The sequence below is a fragment of the Phyllobates terribilis genome, unplaced genomic scaffold (genome assembly GCF_046119375.1).
Source record: "Phyllobates terribilis strain yellow unplaced genomic scaffold, ASM4611937v1 Scaffold_9__5_contigs__length_417890890, whole genome shotgun sequence".
Classification (NCBI taxonomy): domain Eukaryota; kingdom Metazoa; phylum Chordata; class Amphibia; order Anura; family Dendrobatidae; genus Phyllobates; species Phyllobates terribilis.
In genome coordinates this window covers 342359610-342383030 of record NW_027362769.1, presented here as the reverse complement: position 1 = coordinate 342383030, position 23421 = coordinate 342359610, and the positions used below count along the sequence as shown (strand labels likewise).

At 46.2% G+C, this 23421-nt stretch overlaps 1 protein-coding gene across 1 annotated transcript in view; it reads right to left on the bottom strand.

Moving 5' to 3' along the window:
* Window positions 1-299: 299 nt before the first annotated feature.
* The window catches only part of LOC141162202 (cytochrome P450 2K1-like), a 200761-nt gene continuing 177639 nt past the window's right edge, over window positions 300-23421 (bottom strand). Inside the window, exons 5-8 of the mRNA XM_073648050.1 lie at window positions 8140-8281; window positions 5419-5606; window positions 5115-5256; window positions 300-791 (exon numbers count right to left, since the gene is read on the bottom strand). Of these exons, the coding sequence (XP_073504151.1) occupies window positions 604-791; window positions 5115-5256; window positions 5419-5606; window positions 8140-8281 (660 nt within the window). The 3' untranslated portion in view covers window positions 300-603. The remainder of the gene's footprint in view (window positions 792-5114; window positions 5257-5418; window positions 5607-8139; window positions 8282-23421) is intronic.

Here is a 23421-nt window from a genome sequence, read left to right as displayed (position 1 = left end):
CAACAACTATCTCTCCTGACCTCCCAAAATATATGTTTGTATGCTTGTTTTGTACATTTTTAATGGCAAAGTGGAGAAAGTCTTACAGTCTTTATCTTGAAAATGATGGAACTTTCTTTCTCCTGACATCATTAGTCGGTAGAAAGTAAGGAGGCCCCTATACAAATTACATCTTTGTCCCATTTTAACCTAATGTGTACGGGGGTCCTAAAAGTTCTATTTTCTGTCTCATAAACTAAAGGCACAAGGAGTGAGGAGAAAACAAAAATATATATCTTACAAAATATAAACTATGCACATTTACAGCACATTACATTTTTTATTTGGGCCAGAAGATACACCTATGCAAAAAAATCCTATCAGCATTTACTAAAACTAAAAAAGATTCCTTTAGTTTAAAGGTTGATTAAGATAACTGGAGACCATTGCAAGGTTTACTCTAGTAAGGTTTGGGAGCTGTGCATTGTTTAATTCAATAATACAACTTTCAGCTGAAGATATTTCATAATGAGATTTTTTTTAAAAAAGCACAAAATTAAATATATTAAAATGTAATCAACAAAAAACATCGGTCTCTGTGTTGTCTCGGTTTTTCACCACAAACTAATAGTTTGGTTTTGCACATGTCATGTATGGTGTGGGGACTAGCGTAAATCCAACGCTAGGCTTGAGATTGAGGTCTTCTCTGGAAACTCCTGGAGGCGGATAGAAAGTAAATGCTTGAAGAATTCCAGTAAAAACCAGGAAAAGTTCCATCTTGGCCAAGGCCTCCCCAGCACAAGCTCTTCTTCCTGTAGAAATGGGATTAGTGAGTTAACAATGTCATGTTGAAAGTAGATTTTGACCCCAACACTTGTAGTAATAAAATAAATTGGATATAATGTATACTTTCCAAACCTTTCTGAATGACTGCGAGTCTCCTGGAAAAAGGAGACCTCCAGAAAGTCTCAAAAGTTTCCTAGAACCCCCTGGAAAGCATCATTCACTGAATGTTTCTTGTTTATGGCTCCGGGATGTTTTGTATCCAGACCAAGCCCCAGGCTACATAGAATATTACAACAATACTCCATCACCCGCGAGGATGCCAATTGAGGGGCCATTCTTTGCCCCATATATGGCTATGCTATTTAGAAATGAATGCTGCATGAGCTTATGTACATGAGAGTATGACCAAGCAGCATATGAGGACATTTTTTACTATTGGTTTCAACTCTTAAATACTCACACGCTTGGGGGATCTCATTCAAACAACTCTGCCTTGGTCAGGGTATTTTGTCAAAGGGCCAGAGAAGCAAACTGAATTCTTGCCCCAGGTGAAGGAACACACAGTGAAGACTTTGGGAAATCTACACGCTGTCTTGGGGTCATATTTAACACAGAACTTTCATTTATTTGCTATTTCCAATCATTCACTAGCTCATGTTACTTGCATCTTAAAAACATCTCCAGAATCTGACCTTTTCTCACCTTTGAAACTGCAAAAACACGTACTGTCTCTCTTATTTATTCTTGTCTGTTCTACTGCAACTCTTTACTGATCGGTCTCCCTCTAACCAAACGTTCTCTCCAATCCGTCCTGAATGCAGCAGCCAGGATCATATTTCTGTCCTGCCACTTCACCGATGCCTCCACCTTGTGCCAGCCATTGCACTTGTTGCAAATTCGCTACAGAATACAATACAAACTTATCTCTCTCACCCACAAAGCTCTCCACAGTTCTGCACCACCCTATATCTCATCCCTGATTTCTGTTTATCACCTTACCTGTGCCCTCTGTTCTGAAACTGATCTAAGACTAACATCCTCCATAAGGGACAGTGTCGGACTGGGGTGTCTGGAGCCCACAGGAGTAATTGATCCTTGGGGCCCACCCTACAGCTGTATGCAAATACTTGTTAGCAGTTATCCCTGTTATAGTGGAGCGTCGACTGTAAATCACAGGCACATCTACATCTACTGTGCACATACATTGGATGTACAATTACAGTAGTTTGCATTAAAGGAGTTCTTTGGTTAAAACAAGTTATCACCGATCCATGGTCTCTACAAAATAGGTGATAACTTATTGATCCTTTGGGTCCGAACATTGGAAAACACACCTATCAGAAGAATGGGGAAGTTTTATCCCTGTAAGGACACTTATCCCCTTTTTAAAATTCAGCAGCAGGTGGGACGTCTGACTGCAGCCTCATTCATTCTCTTTGGGGCTTCCAGAAAAAAACAAGAACAGCCACTGAGGGAATGAATGGATCAGTGGTCAAGTCGCACATGAGCTCCAGGCTAATGGGGATAAAAGCTCCACATTCTACCAATCGCAAGTTCCAGCATTCAGATACTCACTTAACAAAATCATTAATTCATCACTTATCCTGTGTTGAGGTGATTACTTGTTATTCCCGGAGAACCCCTGTAAGTGCATCTTGTTCCAAGTATTTAATCAGTAATGGAAATAAAGAATCTTCTCCTAATTAGTATCAGAGAGAACAAATGACCGCCATACACAATACAATCCACTATACCAACACCAATAGTACCACATACAGGGAGAAATACTGCCACATCATGATCAGACCACATATTACCACCACATAGGGACCGAATAATACTACATAGAAGGCATACAAGGGAGAAATACAGTGACACCTGTGACCAGACCACATATTACCACCACATAGTGAGTGAATAATACCACATACAAGGGAGAAATACCACCACACCATGACCAGACCACATGTTACCACCACACAGTGACCGAATAATACCACATACAAGGGAAAAATACCACCACACCATTACCAGACCAGATATTAACAGCATATAGCGTCCAAATAATTCCCCATCATTGTTCTCCCCCACCTCCATGATTGCTCTCCCCATCCCCATCATCATTGCTTTTCTCCATCCCCATCATTGCTCTCCCCACCTTCTCCATCATTGTCATATCTCCTCCATCATTGCCATATCTCCCCCACCTCTACCTTCATCATTGCCACATCTCCCCCACCTCCTTCATAATCATTGCCATATCTCCCCCACATCCTCCATCATCATTGCCATATCTCCCCCACCTCCCCCATCATCATTGCCATATCTCCCCCACCTCCTCCATCATTGTCATACCCCCCCTCCTCCATCATCATTGCCATATCTCCTCCCACCTCCTCCATCATTATTGCCATATCTTCCCCCACCTCCTCTATCATTGCCATATCTCCCCCACCTCCTCCATCATCATTGCTATATCTCCCCCCACCTCCTCCCTCATCCCTAGTGTATTAGTTAAAAAAAACACTTACCTCTCTGCTCATTCCCCCGCAGCATCCTTGTTGCTGGCAACTTTCTCCCTGACACAGGCCCACACTGCGTGATGATGTCATCAAGCTGCACGAGACTGTGTTAGGGAGAAAGTGGGGGGCAGGAAGCAGAGGATGAATCCCTCAGCTCCGATGCCATTTTCCTCCTCTCAGCAGCGGAGCTGGACAGATCGCTCCCTGCCTGCCATACAAGATGAGGGCAATCTGGCCATAGGCCTCCCGGAGTCTGGGGGTCCGAGAAGCAGGCCAGATTGCAAGCAGTATCAGCCGCACTGCAAGGGCCCCCCTCCACTTCCGGGCCCAGGTGCGAGTACACCGGCCATGTTAACCAGCGGGCCCCCATGTGTCCTGCTCGGGGGCTCGCCGAGGACCTGGGCCCACTGGAGAATTCTCTGGTGTCCAGGTGCTCCAGTCAGACACTGATAAGGGTTATCCCTTCCCACTTCTCAATTAGACACCCACATACAGGTGACTATTTTCTTTGTGCCAACAATAGGGGGTCATTTGCTGCTATATATTTAGATATTCTATTGCTGTTTTTATTATTATTGCATTTGTTTTCTCTGAAGACAGTTTTTGATAGTCATTCCATGTCTTTTCATTCAGGTATTAGTATCCTTTAATTGTGTGTGGTGCTTTTTGTACCCTTTTTAATATATAATGGATTTGCCTGTTATTTATCTTCATGAGAGTGTCTAACAACATTTGATAGGAATCTATGTTATTTATAACAGTAGAGATCTTGTCTATTGTCACCTGATCATGTTTTTCATAGGCAATTGTGTTTTTTAAATCATTTTAATTCTCAATGTTTTTGGCTTGTCTGTTTTTCAACAAAGATCGGTTATTTATTACTATTTGGTGATCCATGTATTCACAAACTTCTTTTCTTTACTACTATTGCCCTTTGGTATGTGATAGGCTGATCCCAATATCTTATTATGAGTGGTGCCCTCTGTCATTTTTACTCTATTTCTATAAGCTTACTTGTGCGCTCTGTTCTGCAACTTGTCTAAGACTAACATCCTCTATAATCAGAACCTCGCACTCCATCTCCATGGATTTCTCTCGTGCTGCGCCAGTGTTCTGGGATGCACGTCCCCAAATGATTCAACTGACATCTAGCCCCCATGTTTTTAAGTGTGCTTTAAAAAACATCTCTTTCGACAGACCTATCAGCTCAACTCACTAACATAAGTCTCCAGTTTCCTGTCCTTCTAAATGTTAATCATATCTGCTCCCTCCTATTCATCTGTCTCCACATCCTCCATACACCCAATAGTACACAGTAACAGCACTTAGACAGATACTGGCTGATGACCAGATCATTCAGCTTTATATGAAAACCCTTATTTATTATAATGATAGATGGACCGTACATAACAAACACATTCTACCTATTGTGTCCCCCCTATTTCCTTATAGATTGTAAGCTTGCAAGCAGGGCCCTAACTCTTCCTGTAACTGTTGAACCATGTGTTACTTTGTATTGTTTTTATTGTCTGTACATGTCCCCGCCTAATTGTAAACTGCTACGGAATATGTTGGCGCTATATAAATAAAACTATTATTATTACTCTAGGCTTTATTGCAAAAAAAATATTAAGTGTTCATGCATATGCTGAGCATCTTAATAAGACCATAGAACATGTTTCTACTTTTTGGAGGACAAAATATGAGATTTAGAAAACATATATGTTACTTCTGGTAAAATATAGCCATTCTGTTAGGCAGTGTTTTGTCAGTTGAGTGACATGCAAAATTATTTAATTATTCATCTTAATGGTCATCATTACTTACCTACTGAGAATGGCATAAATGCATCATGTCGGACAAATTTACCATTTTCATTCAAGAAGTGATTGGGATTGAAATCATAGGGTGTTTTCCATTGAGTCTTGTCGTACAGAACAGATGTCAGGAATGGAATAACCTCTGTACCCTGTGAACAAGAAATCACCAAATATTTTTTTTTATTGTATACATTTCATTTTAAAGCATGTGAGATTAATGGGGTGACTGTGGACCCCATAACAGTCCCTTTTAATAATAGCTAAATGCATACAGTACTTGAGCATAAGGACATTTTTTTTTAAAAACTCACTTTTGGGATCAGGTAACCCCGCAAGTACACATCAGTTGGAGTTGAGTGTGACAGATTCAATGGAACAATATTGCCAAATCTTTGTATTTCATGTATTACTGCATCAGTATAAGGCATTTTCTTCCTATCTTCAACTGTCGGAAGCTGTCCTGGTTTAATATGTGTTTTAATTTCCTCCTGTACCCTCTCTATAAGCAAAACAAAACATATTTTGTTCAATTTTGTATTAGCACAGCGATACCAATGCCTTTAATTCATAGATTATAGGTTTTTATTATGATTTTTGTACCAGCTGTCAGTCACGGCGGAGGCATGGTTACAGCTGTCACTCACTATGTGCTAAGCGGTGACTGAAGCCATGCCAGCTGCGCCTCTAGGACTGAAAGCCAGAGGCTGCCGAGAGGAAAAAAGTCCATATACTCCCAGTAGCTGAGTTTTCAGTGCAGCAACCGGGCAGCTTTGGAATTCTTTTTAAATGGAGTGGAGATCAAGCATAGGCACTGCTGCTCCATTCATTCTCTATTGGACTGCTGGAAATTACATCAAGAATTCCCAGTATACTCTTTTGTGTAACAAAGTTCTGTGGCTTGATGAAACTAATATTTGTTCTTTTATTGGCTATGAATAAAGCTATTTTAGGTGAAATCTAAATGTCACACTCCGCCAAAAATCACATGTCCCCTCTGTCTTTGGTGGAAGCATCATCCTACAACATTAGAAAATATAAAAGATGCAATAAATGCTAAAAAAGTATATACTAGAATTACTTCTACTTAATTGATAATTTGTATATACAATTATAGTAAAACATTCTAGAGAGAATCACCCAAAATGCATTTAAAAATTGACTTCTACAGGGGTGGTCACCAAAAAGATGGCCATTATATATATATATATATATATATATATATATATATATATATACAGTACAGACCAAAAGTTTGGACACACCTTCTCATTTAAAGATTTTTCTGTATTTTCATGACTGTGAAAAGTGTACATTCACACTGAAGGCATCAAAACTATGAATTAACACATGTGGAATTATATACTTAACAAAAAAGTGTGAAACAGCTGAAAATATGTCTTATATTCTAGGTTCTTCAAAGTAGCCACCTTTCGCTTTGATGACTGCTTTGCACACTCTTGGCAATCTCTTGATGAGCTTCAAGAGGTAGTCACCAGAAATGGTCTTCCAACAATCTTGAAGGAGTTCCCAGAGATGTTTAGCACTTGTTGGCCCTTTTGCCTTCACTCTGCGGTCCAGCTCACCCCAAACCATCTCGATTGGGTTCAGGTCTGGTGACTGGAGGCCAGGTCATCTGGCGTAGCACCCCATCACTCTCCTTCTTTGTCAAATAGCCCTTACACAGCCTGAAGGTGTGTTTGGGGTCATTGTCCTGTTGAAAAATAAATGATGGTCCAACTAAACGCAAACCGGATGGAATAGCATGCCGCTGCAAGATGCTGTGGTAGCCATGCGTGATCAGTATGCCTTCAATTTTGAATAAATCCCCAACGGTGTCACCAGCAAAGCACCTTCACACCATCACACCTCCTCCTCCATGCTTCACGGTGGGAACCAGGCATGTAGAGTCCATCAGTTCACCTTTTCTGCGTCGCACAAAGACACGGTGGTTGGAACCAAAGATCTCAAATTTGAACTCTTCAGACCAAAGCACAGATTTCCACTGGTCTAATGTCCATTCCTTGTGTTCTTTAGCCCAAACAAGTCTCTCCTGCTTGTTGCCTGTCCTTAGCAGTGGTTTTCTAGCAGCTATTTTACCATGAAGGCCTGCTGCACAAAGTCTCCTCTTAACAGTTGTTGTAGAGATGTGTCTGCTGCTAGAACTCTGTGTGGCATTGACCTGGTCTCTAATCTGAGCTGCTGTTAACCTGCGATTTCTGAGGCTGGTGACTCGAATAAACTTATCCTCAGAAGCAGTGGTGATTCTTGGTCTTGCTTTCCTGGGGCGGTCCTCATGTGAGCCAGTTTCTTTGTAGCGCTTGATGGTTTTTGCAACTGCACTTAGGGACACTTTCAAAGTTTGCCCAATTTTTCGGACTGACTGACCTTCATTACTTAAAGTAATGATGGCCACTCGTTTTTCTTTACTTAGCTGCTTTTTTCTTGCCATAATACAAATTCTAACAGTCTATTCAATAGGACTATCAGCTGTGTTTCCACCAGGCTTCTGCACAACACAACTGATGGTCCCAACTCGATTTATAAGGCAAGAAATCCCACTTATTAAACCTGACAGGGCACACCTGTGATGTGAAAACCATTTCCGGTGACTACCTCTTGAAGCTCATCAAGAGAATGCCAAGAGTGTGCAAAGCAGTCATCAAAGCAAAAGGTGGCTACTTTGAAGAACCTAGAATATAAGACATATTTTCAGTTGTTTCACACTTTTTTGTTAAGTATATAATTCCACATGTGTTAATTCACAGTTGTGATGCCTTCAGTGTGAATGTACAATTTTCAAAGTAATGAAAATTCAGAAAAATCTTTAAATGAGAAGGTGTGTCCAAACTTTTGGTCTGTATTGTATATATATATATATTGTACAGAATGTGGAATATTATGCAAAAGTGAATAAATAACAGAAAATCTGGGTAAAGTGGTAACCCTCAAGAAGAGATGATCTGGTGTTCTTTAGAAACTGTAGCTGTTCACTTTCAGTCTTATACAACTTTTAAAAATACAGCAAGAATTACTTTGAATCTCCGGATACTTCATCAACAGTAAAATTCCCCAGCGAATCGTTGTAGATGTAGTTTCAGTTCCAGCACTGAAGAGATCCAGGACAGAAATAAGTAGATTTTCTTCATTAAAAAGTGTCTCAACTTTTGTTGATTCCTAAAAATACAAAACATGAATATTCCCCATGTTACTATAATCAGCTGGTTCCAAGGCAATTATAATCTTCTTCTGTTTCTTATATGGTAGGCACCATCTCCTTTTGCTTAACATTTTTTTTCACCTGTAAGTGAACAGTAAGGTTGTCACAGTAGTGTTCTCATGAATATAACTGCCTGTACATGAATTACTAAGATAATTTGTGAGGTCATTGAAGCAGGTCATATTTGACAACTAAGTGCATCAGTATGGAAGAGGCATCAACATGCTCCAGAGTAAATACTGGACAGGGGATATGTAACCACCAACCCACTGGCGGACACAGACAGAAAAAGGCCCCTGTGCAAGAACAATATTCGAGCCCTTGGCAGCCAAAGAGCTCTTAAAAATGCAAAATTTCACCAGCTTTGGGGTAGAAATGGGCCCCCTTACCCCTTGGGCCCTTGTGCGCACAGGTTGCACCAATGATATGTAAGCCCCTGCACCAACATCTGTGCCTCAATACTGTGTATAACTACCAAGATTGCAGCCTCATTGGGAGGCTGTAACCATTATGCGAATTGCTTTATATTCAGTGAACACCTGTTCTGATTACCATATATGTTGCAATTCCTGTGCCCTTCTCAACAAAAATGGCATAGTCAGCACAATTTGGTAGCACAGTGGCAGCTAAAAGTAGCAGCCACTGACCAGCTGGTAGTGACGTAGTCCCCCTTGAAACAGGGGCAAGAGGTTACACAGCATAAAGTGAAGAAAAGTCAGTCAGTTTTAGGACCCTACAAAGGAAGAGTCCGCGAGGTCCGCCCAAAAGTGAAGAGTGAAGACTAGCTTATTTTATCTGTGTATTTAAAGAACAGAAGACCCATTGGGAGCATAGGATGTGGGAGCTTTTAGCGGGCTGTCAGCAAAGCAGTTCAGCAGGAGGGAACTGTGACCTGCTTTCACCACAACATGGACTCTGTTCATTCTCTGAGGTCAATCAAGGCCAGAAAGCTACCAGAGCCAAGAAATGGGAAGGAAAAAGTAGTGCCATGTTCCTGTCAAGGTTGGCGCTGGGTTTCAAACTCTCCTTGACAGTAGTCACTGATCATGGCTATCCCATAATAGATCAGAGATAAACAATAAAAACAGCAAATACGATGTAAACAGCACATACTCAGAAACTAAACTTAATGATTTACACATAATTTTTAAGCGTCCTGGGTCAGATGGAGTGACCAGCAACATGAGGTTAAGGCTGGATGCACTGGAAAACCATCCAGCCCTCTAAAGTCTCCCCTGATGAATCTTTAATGGGAGGAAACGCGTAGGAAGCAACACACCTCTACCATGCTTAGATGGGTGATGGATTATATGAGTTGAGACACCATAACTATATGAATTGATATGAGACTTCACTGCAGGATCTGGTGAGACTGTTCCAATGTGTATATTACAGTCAGATACCTGCAAGTTAAAGTGAATTTAGTTGTCTTGACCCTATCTCTACTTTGGGGTTTTAAATTTCTATAAGTTGGTCATCTTGTATGTGAGCCTTCTGGCATTTCTACATCTTTACCTGGGTGCTGTCGGGGTCACTGATTGTGTATCTACTTGCCTTACGACTATTATTATTATTACGACGATTCTAATGTATCGGGTATTCTAGAATATGTATGCGGCCGACCGGGCACAATGAGCAGAGCGGTGTTTAAATTCGGCACCAATATCGCTGATTGGTCGGCCGCGACCAATCAGCAAAGCGGTGTTTAAATTTGGCGCAAATATCACTGATTGGTCGCGACCAATCAGCAGAGTGGTGTTTAAATTTGGCGCCAATATCGCTGATTGGTCGCGGCCGGCGGTCAGTCAAGCTATTCACACTAGGTGTCTGAGAAAAATAATATTAGTAAATTACAGGCTTGCTATTTAAAACTGTGGTTCTCTGTCAGACGTATCACATATATACGTGATACGTCTGCGTTCAAAAATCAGCCATGTCTTGTGAACGTGGAAAAAATTGCCGTCCATTTAAAATGGGCAAGGTGCATGGCAAGGGACGGGGAAGTGGACGTGATGATGATGGTGCATGCAGAGGCCGAGGACGTGGCCGTGGGCAAGCTGAAATTGTGCCACAACAAACACCCACATCTTGTCGCTCGACCTTCCTGTCCCAATTTCTAGGAGACCATAGTAAACCACTATTGAGCTCAGAGCAGTGTCTAAAGGTTATTGGTTGGATAGCAGATAATGCTTCCCATCACTTTACTCACCCCCACACTTGGACACTCTGAAGAGCTGTTCCCTTTTCCATTTGTAGATTCGGGCCTCTCACCCTGCCAGCTTCAAGCGAATCTAGAGAAGAACGCGAGTAGCGATGCCCAAATATTGGAGCAGCCATGGTCACACGAAGGCAAAGGTGGGAAAGTGCAATTACTGTCGCAAGAGGTGGATGATGATGATCAGACACAATTGCCAGAAAGTCAGGAGGACGACTAGGGTGCGGAAGTGGACGATGAGGTGGTGGATGATATAGTAACTGACCCAAACTGGCAGGGGGACATACAGAGCGAGGACAGCAGCACACAGGGGGAGGGAGGCATAGCACCACAACAGGCAGGAAGAATCAGTGTGGTGGCCGCAGACACAAGGCAGGAAAGCATTCCTCGTAACGCCAACACAACGGGAGTTGCCAGTACAACTGCTAGATCTTCCCGAGTCTGGTTGTTTTTTAAAGACTCTGCAGATAACCCAAAAAAGGCAATTTGCACCTCCTGCCAGGCCAGCATCAGCAGGGGAAGCAAAACTAGCAGCCTGACCACCACCAGCATGATCAGGCACATGGCAGCAAAGCACCCGACTAAGTGGGCTGAACCCTAGAGTCCAGAAACAGTGTCTCCAGGTGACACCACTGCTTCTTCCGCTGTTGTGCGTGCACGCCAATACCCTGTCCATGGCGCATGCAAAGATGCCTCCCGCCCTGCACGTGTCATTGCACACTCTCAGCATCAGCATGCAAATACACATACTTGTCCCAGCGCAGCTTTCAGATGTCCCTACCCTAGTCCTTGGAACGCAAGCGCAAATTCGCAGCCAATGCCCCACAGGCCACAATACTAAATTCACACATTTCGCGAATGCTTGCGCTCAAAATGTTGCCCTTTAGGCTCGTGGAGATGGAAACTTCCTGCAACCAGATAACGGCTGCTGTGCCTTGGTATTCGGTCCCCAGCCGCCACTATTTCTCCCAGTGTGCTGTTCCTGCATTACACGAGCACGTGTCCCACAACATTAGACGTGCCCTCAACAAAGCAGTTACTGGGAAAGTCCACCTAACCACGGACAGGTGGAAAAATGCTTGTGGGCAGGGATGGTACACTGGGTTAATATAGTGGAAGCCGGGACCCATTTGGACCTTGGGACGGAACACGTCATCCGGATGCCGAGGATTGTGGGCCCTGGGTCAGTCAGAGTTGCACCCACATTCTACAGCTCCTGCACCTCCTCCTCCTCTTCAGCCTCCATTTCCGAAATGACCACATCAGTTGTGAGCTGGAAGCACTGCAGCAATGCCTCGGCCAACGTGCAACAGGCTGTGCTGAAACTAATATGCTTAGATGACAAACCGCACAATGCTGAAGAGTTGTGGACAGCTTTGAAAGAGCAGGCAAATCTGTGGCTGACACCGCTGATCCTACACCTAGGCATGGTCGTGTGTGACAATGGCCAGAACCTGGTGGCGGCTCTGAGACGAGGCGAGCTCACATATGTACCATGAATGGCCCATGTGCTTAACCTCGTGGTTCAGCGGTTTCTCAAAACCTACCCGCATCTGCTGGATCTGCTTGTCAAGTACGCTGTGTATGTGCCCATCTTAAGAAGTCAGCTCAGCTACAGCTTCTGCCATGCTTGCCATACTTCAGCAGCGTTTGCAGCTTCCAGCTCAGTGACTTATGTGCGATATCCTCAAGTGTTGGAACTCTACATTGCAGATGTTGGGAAGGATTTGTGAGCAAAAGAGGGCAGTTGTTGACTACCAGCATCAACATGCCCGTCGGTATTCAGGTCAGACTTCACACATAAGACCTAAGGAGTGGACATGGATGTCAGACATATGTAACATCCTCCAAAACTTTTATGACTAAACTAAGATGGTGAACGGTGATGATGCCATAATTAGCGTCATCATCCCTCGGAGCACGATGAGATGGAGCAAGGAACCTGTTATGTTCTGCTACCAAAGCTAAGGAAAGAGAGGAGATCTGTCCCTACTATAGGACTCAGCTGAATCCCTACGATGTAACAGGGAACCTGATCCTGCGATCAGACCTGCTAAAGTCCTAATCTAGTCTGTACGGAGACCTATAGATGTGGGGAGGGAATCCCTACAAGTACTAAGGACTGGGAGGAATATGGGACACCTCCTAACAGAAATAGTAGCAGACAGACGAACAAACAAAATAGATAGAACATAGAGGTCCGTAGACCAAGCAAACTAACAGAGCTAAATACAGAGCACAGGCTAGCTAGAAAGTAGATATACAAATAAGTCCAGCCTGCAAATTCTTTAAGGAAAGATTTTTTTTTTTTTTTTTTGTTCCATCATGGTGTCGGTTCAGGATTTGGCTAAACACCTGCAGGGACTCTCTCTGGAAGTGGCCGAGCTCCGTCAGCACGTGAGTAACTGTCCTGGAGCATATTTCTTGGAGCCTAAGGTATGTTTGCTGGATTTATTTTTTGGTGAACATCGAGAATTTTTTTCATTTAAAAATGCTTGCTTATTGTATTTTCGTTTGAGACCCAAGTCCTCTGGGGATGAATCCCAGCGCGTAGGGTTCATAATGTCACTTTTGCGCAAAGAGCCTCAGGAGTGGGCCTTTTCTTTGCAACCTAGTGATACATGCTTCAGATCAGTGGATAGTTTTTTTTCTGCTTTAGGATTATTATATGATGATCCTGACCGTGTGGCATCAGCTGAGACTGAGTTGAGACGTTTAAAACAAGGATCAGGTAATGTGGAAAAATATTGTACTCATTTTCGTCGTTGGTCCACTCAAACAGGGTGGAACGATTCTGCTCTGAAAAGTCTATTTCTTGCTGGGCTCAGTGAAAGGGTTAAAGACCTGCTAATTGCTTATCCTACACCTGAGGATTTGCAACAGGCTATGCAATTAGCTATACGGGTGGATAGAAGACTGCGTGCTAGGGTTAATGAGAGCAAATCCTCTGCTATGTCAGTTTCTGGTTATGATAATGTGTGTACTAACAGTGGTGAACCGATGGAGATTGGATCGGTGGCACCTCGCTCTCAAGAAAAAGACCGTCGTTTTTCGGAAGGCTTGTGTTTCTATTGCGGAAAATCTGGTCATTTGATTAAAGGCTGGACTTACTGTTATGTTCTGCTACCAAAGCTAAGGAAAGAGAGGAGATCTGTCCCTACTATAGGACTCAGCTGAATCCCTACGATGTAACAGGGAACCTGATCCTGCGATCAGACCTGCTAAAGTCCTAATCTAGTCTGTACGGAGACCTATAGATGTGGGGAGGGAATCCCTACAAGTACTAAGGACTGGGAGGAATATGGGACACCTCCTAACAGAAATAGTAGCAGACAGACGAACAAACAAAATAGATAGAACATAGAGGTCCGTAGACCAAGCAAACTAACAGAGCTAGATACAGAGCACAGGCTAGCTAGAAAGTAGATATACAATGAAGTCCAGCAAAGCCAGAAGGGCGGAGCAGGATTAAATAGGCCAACAAGGTCATGTGACCAGCAAAGGAAAAAAAACCTAACAGCAAGGTTCTAACAGAACCATATAGGGTGATTCCACACAGCCCTGCCTCATCTCATCCCAAAGTGGATTGGGTGACAATGAGGAAGAGGAGGAAGAGCAGGAGCTAGTTTCCTGCGCTATAGACAGTACTACCTGCGCAGCTGTCATACCATCTGTTCAGCGTGGATGACCTGAAAGCAGGGAGGAGCAGCAGGAGGATGAGAAGGAGAGCATGGTCAGTCATCCTCTTAGTGAGGACACGGAAGTTTTGCCTGTTAGCAGTCTGGCACACATGGCTAAGTTTGCTACTCTGCCTTTCCCGTGACCCTCGCGTTGTCCAAATTTTGGGTGACAGTCATTATCTAGACCCATGCTACAAGGAGAACTTTCTGTCTCTTATTCCCACGCTGCACAGGCCTAATAAAAAGGGGAAGTACCAGAATGCCCTTTTTGTGGAATTAATAAAAAAATTCCCATCTGAAAACACTTGTGGCAGAGGTCACAGTTCGTTGGACAACCAAGGAGTACAGGTGAGAGAGACACAAATGCAATCCAGCAGAGGAGGGGAAAACTGTCAAAGTTCTGGGATAGTTTTCTCAGACCCTCCCATTGCACAAGTCCTGATGCATGGGGTGCTCTCACAAAGAGTGAAAACTTTCAGAAGATGGTGAGGGAGTACCTTGCCGACCGTACCAATGTCCTCAGTAATTCCTCTGTGCCTTATAATTATTGGGTATCCAAGCTGGACATGTGGCATGAACTGGCTCTCTACGGCTTGGAGGTCCTGGCCCTGCCACTAGGATTTTTTCAGAGCGGGTTTTTAGTGCCACTGGTGGAATTATAACCGATAGGCGCATCGACCTGTCAGCTGAAAATGCTGACAGGCTGACTCCTATGAAAATGAACAAGTGCTAGATTGGGCCAGACTTCTCAACACCACCATATGAGACAGCGTAACATAAACTCAAATACAGTGTATTTTTTGGGGGTGGTCTAACTCTATTCCCATGCACCTCTGTCTTCACACCCAGACATGGGTATATGCTTCCTGATTTTGTCTATTTGCTCTTGTTCTCCTCCTTCTCCTCATCTTCATCCTCCACCATCATATCACCACCATATCTAACATATCACCATTAGTGTTGAGCACTAAAATGCTTGTGACTCGCCCCCTGGGCCTAACGTACACGTGTAGTGGGTTACCCGGAACCAGGTCTCTGGGGGGGTTGTAGTCTCCGTGGCGGCGACCCAGTCCCGTGGCTTAGGGTGGTCAAACCAGTGGCAGTCTATTTATGGGGTTTTTATGGTTAATTGTCCGACTACGCCACCCGTGGATTGCGGTCAGTGCGGACCGCCGCTGCAAGGCAGACCGCTGGGGCTGATGGTGTATGCAGCTGAGGTAGTGTGACTCCCCACGGGAAGAGTGCAGCCCCAGGGCAGTGTAGTGAATGGTGGGGGATGGTGCGAGCGTCCCAGCACTAGTAGTGCTGGCGCGGCGATGAAGCACAGAGACGTGGAATTGCAGTTCAAATTCTTTACTCACAGTTCTTTATATTCCAAGTCACTCCGCCGACAGTGACTGCCCAAGCCGTGCTGTGTCCACCAGGCAGGGGGCTCGGTCAACCCCCAGGCAATTCCAGAGTGTGGCACAGGACTCCCTTCTATTCCTTTCTCTGGCCGTGCCCCACCAGTGACACTACGTCTGTCCAGCTCCCGCGGGCCTTCTCTTGGGAGGGCTTCGTGCTCACCTCCCTGACCCTATGTGGTGTGCCTTTCTAGTAGGTGTAGTGAGGGGTCGCACCTAGATATGATCATGAAAGCCGGTCCTTGGCTGAGGATTAGTCGCCTCCACCAACTTGGGATCCGGTACCCTGTTCTGCCAACCCGTCACCCGCAATCTCCTGGGTCTTTGGGGTTCCTTCTGCCTTCGTGTCTCTGGGCCTCTCTTGGTGTTCTGTTCCTTTCTTCCTTTCCTTTCTGTTCCTTGCTGTTTCTGTTCCTCCTGGCCCTGGCCTTCACTCTAGGCCTGCCTCGTGGAGCTGGGCCCAGACTGAGCCACAGCTCCCTGTCAGCCCTCTTGGCTGAACTCCTCTTCTCTTCTCCTCCTGACTGAACTCAAGTCTCTTCTCTTTCAGTGCTGGCTGGGCCTCACAGGCTAGGCCCGCCTCCGGAGCAGAGCCCCACAGAGGCCCTGCTCTGTCACTTCCTCTCTCAGACTGAACACTGATCTAAGATGGTGCCCACCTTATATACCTCCCTCTCTGTGTATGAGCCCAGGTGACTTGCAACCAATGGGCTCCTACCTATGCCCAGAGACCCAACCCCTATCTGCTCCTACATCACTGGGTTTTCCTCCCCCCTCCCCACTCCAGCCAGTGACAGATGCTGTCGTGCCTGCACTTCTGTCTAGTTAGAGCACCTTTGAGCTGTCCCTCGGAAATGGGGTGCGTGTGATGCATGCAGCTTACTGAGTCTTGGTCCACACTCCATCCTTACCCGGGAGTGGAAAATCACACCTCTGGTTTGAGGTGCAATACCCCTGTAGCGGCCGAACCCTCGGGGCGCTACATTTGGGTGTTCGAAGCTCGGGCCGAGCTCACCGTGATACTTGGGTGCTCGACCCGAGCAATGAGCCCAATGTTAGTCTATGGGAGACCCGAGCATTTTTGCGGCGGCACCCCCGGCAGTCTGTAGAAAGCCTAAAAAGTGCCCAAAACGATAGTAACAGTGCAAAAATGACATGGGAACAGCATGGGGATAGCCCCAGAAAGCATTTCTGACCCCCAGGTCACTGCTGTAAACAATGTGGTCAGAGATATTAAGCCACTTTTACGGGCTCACAATAAAACGTTCAAAAACGAAACTGAAACTATTTTCCGGTGAAATATGTAAGAAACATCCTTTCCAGGGTAAAGACTTGTGTATAAGGTAAAATAAATAACCAAAAACAAAAATATTCCTCCACACCTTGGGTTATGTTCACAAGTATCATTTTTGATGCGTTTTTGCACTTTTGTATTGCTTTCAACCGTGACAAATGCATTCACCGGGAAATGTCATTTTAACATTTTACAACCTTATCTGGTCATGTGCTGTGTGACACATGCATACAGTGCTGAAAAGACATGGGAACAGCATGGGGAAGACCCCTGGAAGCATCTCTGACACCCAGGTCACTGCCTAAAAGTGTGCCTATCAGAAGTGATCTTTGTCGCATCAGAAGATGCAGACTTGCATCTATCCCTGTGCTAGTCCTTGTCCCAGGGCAGTGTTCAATTGTACCTCCCCCATTCCTTGCAATGCAAGCGCAAATATGCAGCCAACCACCCACCCACCTGCAGGCTGCAATACTATACTGCTAGCTTGCACTTGAAATGGGGCCTTTTAGTTTGGAGGAGGCCAAAGCTGGCCACTACCTCATGGCTGCTTCAGCAGCGAGGTCTCCATACTCAGTTCCCATCCGCCACTATTTGTCCCGGTAACCTTCCCCACACTTTTCTTAACCTGGCCTACTTTAGGGCAGCATTGGACGAGCCCACCAGACAACCAGACTCCTCCGGTGGGCCCTGGCTTCTCCATCAGGGGAGTTGAGAGTGCCTAGGTGAGGAGCATGATGATGATGAGATGATGATAGAAGTTAGCATCTGCTTTGTTTTCTTGGAATGCAAGCGTACGTGTGCAGCCTGCCACCCACCCACCCCCAGGCTGCAATACCATACTGCTAGCTTGCTTGCACTTGAAATGAGGCCTTTTAGGCTTGTGGAGGCAGACGCCGGCCACCATGTCTTGGCTGCGTCGGCGGCCTGGTATCCATACTCAGTCCCCAACCGCCCGGCGGCCGGGTATCCACACTCGGTCCCCAGCCGCGAGGGGGCGGCCGGGTGTCCATACTCAGTCTCCAGCCACCCCTATTTGTCCCAGTGCGCCTTATACACAAGCACACATACCAAAACATTACCTGTGCCCTCCCCAGTGCATTTAGTTGGAAGGATCGCCTATTCCGCTGTAGTGTGTGCACGCCAACCCCCTGTTCAAGGCACATGCGAAGATGCCTTCCGCCCAGAACCTGTCATTGCAGACTTGCAACTATCCACCGTTCAAGTCCTTGTCCAAGGGCAGTGTTCAATTGTACCTCCCCCATTCCTTGCAATGCAAGCGCAAGTATGCAGCCTGCCACCCACCCACCCCCAGGCTGAAATACCATATTGCTTGCTTGCTTGCACTTGAAATTGGGTCTTTTAGGCATGTGGAGGTGGAATATGCCCACCACGTCATGGCTGTGTCGGCGGCATGGTATCCATACTCAGTCCCCAGCCACCCGGTGGCCGGGTCCCCACACACGGTCCCCAGCCACCTAGGGGTGTCCGGGTGTCCATAAATGGTCCCCAGCCACCCCTATTTGTCCCGGTGCGCCTTATACACAAGCGCGCATACCAAAACATTACCTGTGCCCTCCCCAGTGCATTTAGTGGGAAGGACAGCCTAACCACAAACATGTGGACAAGTGAATGTGGCCAGGGATGGTCCATCTCACTGACGCCTTCACACTGGGTTAACATTGTGAAAGCCGGGACACAGTTGGACACTGGGATGCAACACGTCCTCCAGACATAGAGGATTGCGGGTCCTGGGTCAATCAGGCTTCAACACAAAGTTCAGAAGGTAGACAGCAGCAGTGGTCGGCCTCCTACACAACGAGTAAATTATTCATGATCATGAGGCCATACATCTCCTTAGCTTTCTCTTCCTTGGAATGCAAGTGCATGTATGTAGTAGAGGCTAGGCCTGAGGTGGTCAGCGTTTTGGCGCATATCCTACCTCCTCTGAGGATTTCTGGATGTTTTCCTGCTACTATCCCAGTTCTATGACTCTCTTTAAAACAAAGCTTCAGGTGTTGAATGATGGATGAGGTGGTAGCAAAGGAGAAAGAGCAGGAGGAACAGGGACCATTCACATCAATATCAGGCCAGTCAACCACACATGTCTTGTAGGATATGTTTCTGTACCAAAAGGAGAGGTTCGGCTACACAGTTATAGGGCATGCAGTGAGTGCAATGCCTACCAAAAATTTTGAGGCACTCCAATGCCCCTTGGAAGTGACATGGAGGTCAGAGGGCCTTAACTAAACCATTTTTACCTTTTATAGCAACTGGATCTCCTGTACACTGTTGGCCTTAGCAGTGAATGGAAGGCTTTCCAAAAATTATGAGGAACTGCAATGCCCCTTTAACCAGACATGGATTACAGCGTACTAAAAACCTTCTACCCATTATTGGGGAGTGGGTCTCCCTTAGTGTTCGCCTATGCATTGAAAAACAAAAGCTGACTAAAATTAGGAGGAAATGCAATGCCCGTTGGAAGAGTCGTGGAGGTTAGAGGTAATTAAAAACAACATTTCAATGCCCCTTGGAAGAGCTGTGGAGTTCAGAGTGGTTTAACAAGACGGTTTTAATGCCCCTTGGAAGAGACGTGGAGGTCACAGTAGCTTAACAAGATAGTTTTAATGCCCCTTGGAAGATTGGTGGAGGTTACAGTGGAATAAAAAGGCAATATCAATGCCCCGTGGAAGAGACGTGGAGGTCACAGTAGCTTAACAAGATGGTTTTAATGCCCCTTGGAAGAGTGGTGGAGGTCGCAGTGGAATAAAAAGACAATATCAATGCCCCTTGGAAGAGATGTGGAGGTCCCAGTGGAATAAAAAGACAATATCAATTACCCTTGGAAGAGACGCGGAGGTCACAGTAGCTTAACAAGATGATTTTAATGCCCCTTACAAGAGCCATGCAGTACAGCATATTAAAAACATTATTTCCATAATTGGGGAGTGGGTCTCCCATAGTCTTTTCCTATGCCTTCCAAGCAAAAGCTGCCAAAATTAGGATGGAGGAACTTGCAATACTGGCAACACGGACCATGGTCACCCTGGTGGTATAGTGGTGGTGGAGGCTGAGGATAAGGAGAAGAGCAAAAAACAGCCGAAATGAGGAAGCGTATACCCATGTGTGGGTGTGAAGTGGTGCATGGGAATACACCTCCCGAAGCAACACAGTGGATTTGACTTTATGTTACTCTGCTGTCATTTGGTGGTGATGAGAAGTCTGGCCCAATCCAGCCCTTGCTCATTTTGATAACGGTAGGCTTATCAGCATTGTCAGTTGACAGACGAGTGCGCTTATCAGTTATAATTCCCCCAGTGGCACTAAAAACACGCTCCGATAACACGCTAGCGGCAGGGCATGCCAGGACCTCCAAGGCATACAGAGCGAGTTCATTCCAACTGTCCAGCTTGGATAACCAATAATTAAAAGGCACAGAGGAATCACGGAGGACGCTGGTACGGTCGGCAAGGTACTCCCTCGCCATCTTTTGAAACTTTCCACTCCTTGTGAGAGAACACCGCGCCTCAGGGCCTGTAAGCTGGGCGGGTCTCAGAAAACTGTCCCAGAACGTTGACAGTGATAACCTGCCTCTGCTGGATTGGAGTTGCATCTCTCTCGCCTGTATGCCTTGGCTGGGCAACGAACTGTGACCTCTGCCGCTAGCGTGTTCAGATGGGAATTTTTTTAACAGTTCTGCAGCAAGGGCCTTCTGGTACTGCCCCATTTTTCTAGACCTCTCCACCTCAGGAATAAGAGAGTGAAAGTTCTCCTTGTAGTGGGGGTCTAGAAGTGTCACCAACCAGTAATTACTGTCACCCAACATTTTGACAACGCGAGGGTCACGGTTAAGGCAGCGTAACATAAAGTCAGCCATGCGTCCCAGACTGGTAACGGGCAAGACTTCCGTGTCCTCACCAAGATGACGACTGATCATGCTCTCCTCCTCCTCCTTCTCCTCCCCTTTGTCCTCAGGCCACCCATGCTGAACCGACGGTATGACTGTTGTACAGGTACTACCGTCTGCAGCGCATGATACCAGCCCCTGTTCTTCCTCCTCCTCCTTCTCTCCCTCATTGTCCCCCATTGCACGTTGGGATGGGATGAGATGAGGCTGGGCTGTGTGTAATCGCCCGCTATGGCTTCTTGATCCATCTCATCATACTCTGGCTGCAATGCCTCCTCTTTAATTCTCTGCAGAGAGCGTTGCAAAAGACAGACAAGTGGGATGCTGACGCTAATGATGGCATCATCGCCACTCTCCATCTTGGTGGACTCCTCAAAGTTTGTCAGGATGGTACATATGTCAGATATCCAGGTGCACTCCTGAGTTCTTATATGTGGAGTATGACTTGAATATCGACGGCCTTGTTGCAGTTGGTACTCCACAACTGCTCTCTTTCTGCTCAGAAATCTTTTGCAACATGTGGAGGGTAGAGTTCCAACGTGTGGGGACATCACACACCAGTCTGTGTTCCGGAAGCTGCAAATGCTGCTGCAACACAGCAAGGGTGGCGGAAGCTGTAGCCAACTTGCGAAAATGAGCTGACAGGCGGCGAACTTTGACGAGCAGATCTGGCAACTCGGGGTACGATTTAAGAAACCGCTGAACCACGAGGTTAAGTACATGAGCCAGGCATGGTACGTGTGTGATCTTGCCTCACCTCAGAGCCACCACCAGGTTACGGCCATTGTCACACACGACCATGCCTGGATGTAGGTTCAGCGGTCTCAGACACAGATCTGCCTGCTCTTTCACAGCTGTCCACAGATCACAAGCAGTGTGAGGTTTATCACCTAAGCTTATGAGTTTTAGCTCAGCCTGTTGCCGCTTGGCTGAGGCAGTACTGCAGTGCTTCCAGCTTGTAACTGATGTGGTGATATCTGAGTTGGAGGCTGAACATGAGGAGGAGGAGGAGGATGATGATGCGCAGGAGCTGTACACTGTGGGGGCAACTCTGACTGACATAGGGCCCAGAATCCTCGGTGTGGGGAGGATGTGTTGCGTCCCAAGGTCCGACTGGGTCCCAGCTTCCACTATGTTTACCCCACAAGCACTAGTCCACGTGTCAGTTGCCAGGAGGACTCTCCCAGTAACTGTGTTGTTGAGGGCACAGCAGATGTTTTGGGACACGGGCAAAATAGTATCGGCTGGGGACCGAGTACCGAGGGACGGCCACCGCCATAAGGTTGCGGAAGGATTCCGTTTCCACCAGCCTAAAAGGCAGCATTTCCAACGCAGGCAGTCGTGAAATGTGCAAATTTAGGACTGTGGCCTGTCGGGCGTTGGCTGCGAATTTGTGCTTTCGTTCAAAGGTCTGGGATATGGACAATTGAACACTGCAATGGGACGTGGACGTGGACGTTGATGCTGTTTCTTAAGAATCTGCATAACAAGTGAAGACTGAGAGGAGAGGGCATCTTTAAATGCAGTATGGACAGAGGATTACCTTGCACACACAACAGGGGGTTCTTTTACATGCACAACAGCGGAAGAAGCAGTGGAGACACCCGCTGACACTGGTCGTGGACCCTGGGTTCGCCCCACAAAGTCGGGTGCTTTGCTGACATGTGCCTGATCATGCTGGTGGTGGTCAGGCTGGTAGTTTTGTCACCCCTGCTGATGCTGGCCTGGCAGGTGGTACAAATGGCCTTTTTGGGGTTATCAGCAGAGTCTTTAAAAAAATTCCAGACTCTAATAGACCTACCAGTTGTACTGGCAACATCCCTCGTGTTGGTGATACGGGGAACAGTTGCCCGCCTTCTGTCTGCAGCCACCACACTGCTTCTTCCTGCCTGTTGGGGTACTCTGCCTCCCTCCCCCTGTGTGCTGCTGGCCTCACGCTGCATGTCCTCCTGCCACGTTGGGTCAGTTACTAGATTATCAACCACCTCCTCATCTTCCACTTCCGCACCACGGTCCTCCTCCTCACTTCGTGGCAATTGTGTCTCGTCATCATCCACCTCTGGCGACAAATTGCCAGCATCACCTTCCTGTGGCCGTGGCTGTTCAAATTTTTTGCCATCGCTACATGGGATCTCCTCTTCCACCACTTCAAGTGGAGCAGGCGAGGGCCCTCAATATGGAAATGGACCAGTGAACAGCTCTTCAGAGTGTCCAACTGTGGGATCAGTTGCTGTCTGACGACACTCGGCATTGTGGGAGGAAGGAGCATCAGCGTGAGGAGGAGTATGCGGTTGAGACTCATGGCTACTAAGACTTGACCATGTGGAAGACAGACCGGAGGTGGTGGTGCCCAGGTGACTGGAAGTATTATCTGCTATCCAATTAATAACCTGTTCACACTGATCAGTTTGCAATAGTGGTGTTGTGTGCTTCCCTAGTAATTCGGTCAAGAAGTGGGAGCGAGAAGATGTGGCTGTTGGTTGTGGCACATTTTCACCTTGGCCACGGCCCCGTCCTCTGCACGCACCATTACCAGAATGTCCAGTTCCACGTCCCTTGCCACGCGTCTTGCCCATTGTAAATGAAGTAAAATTGCTTACA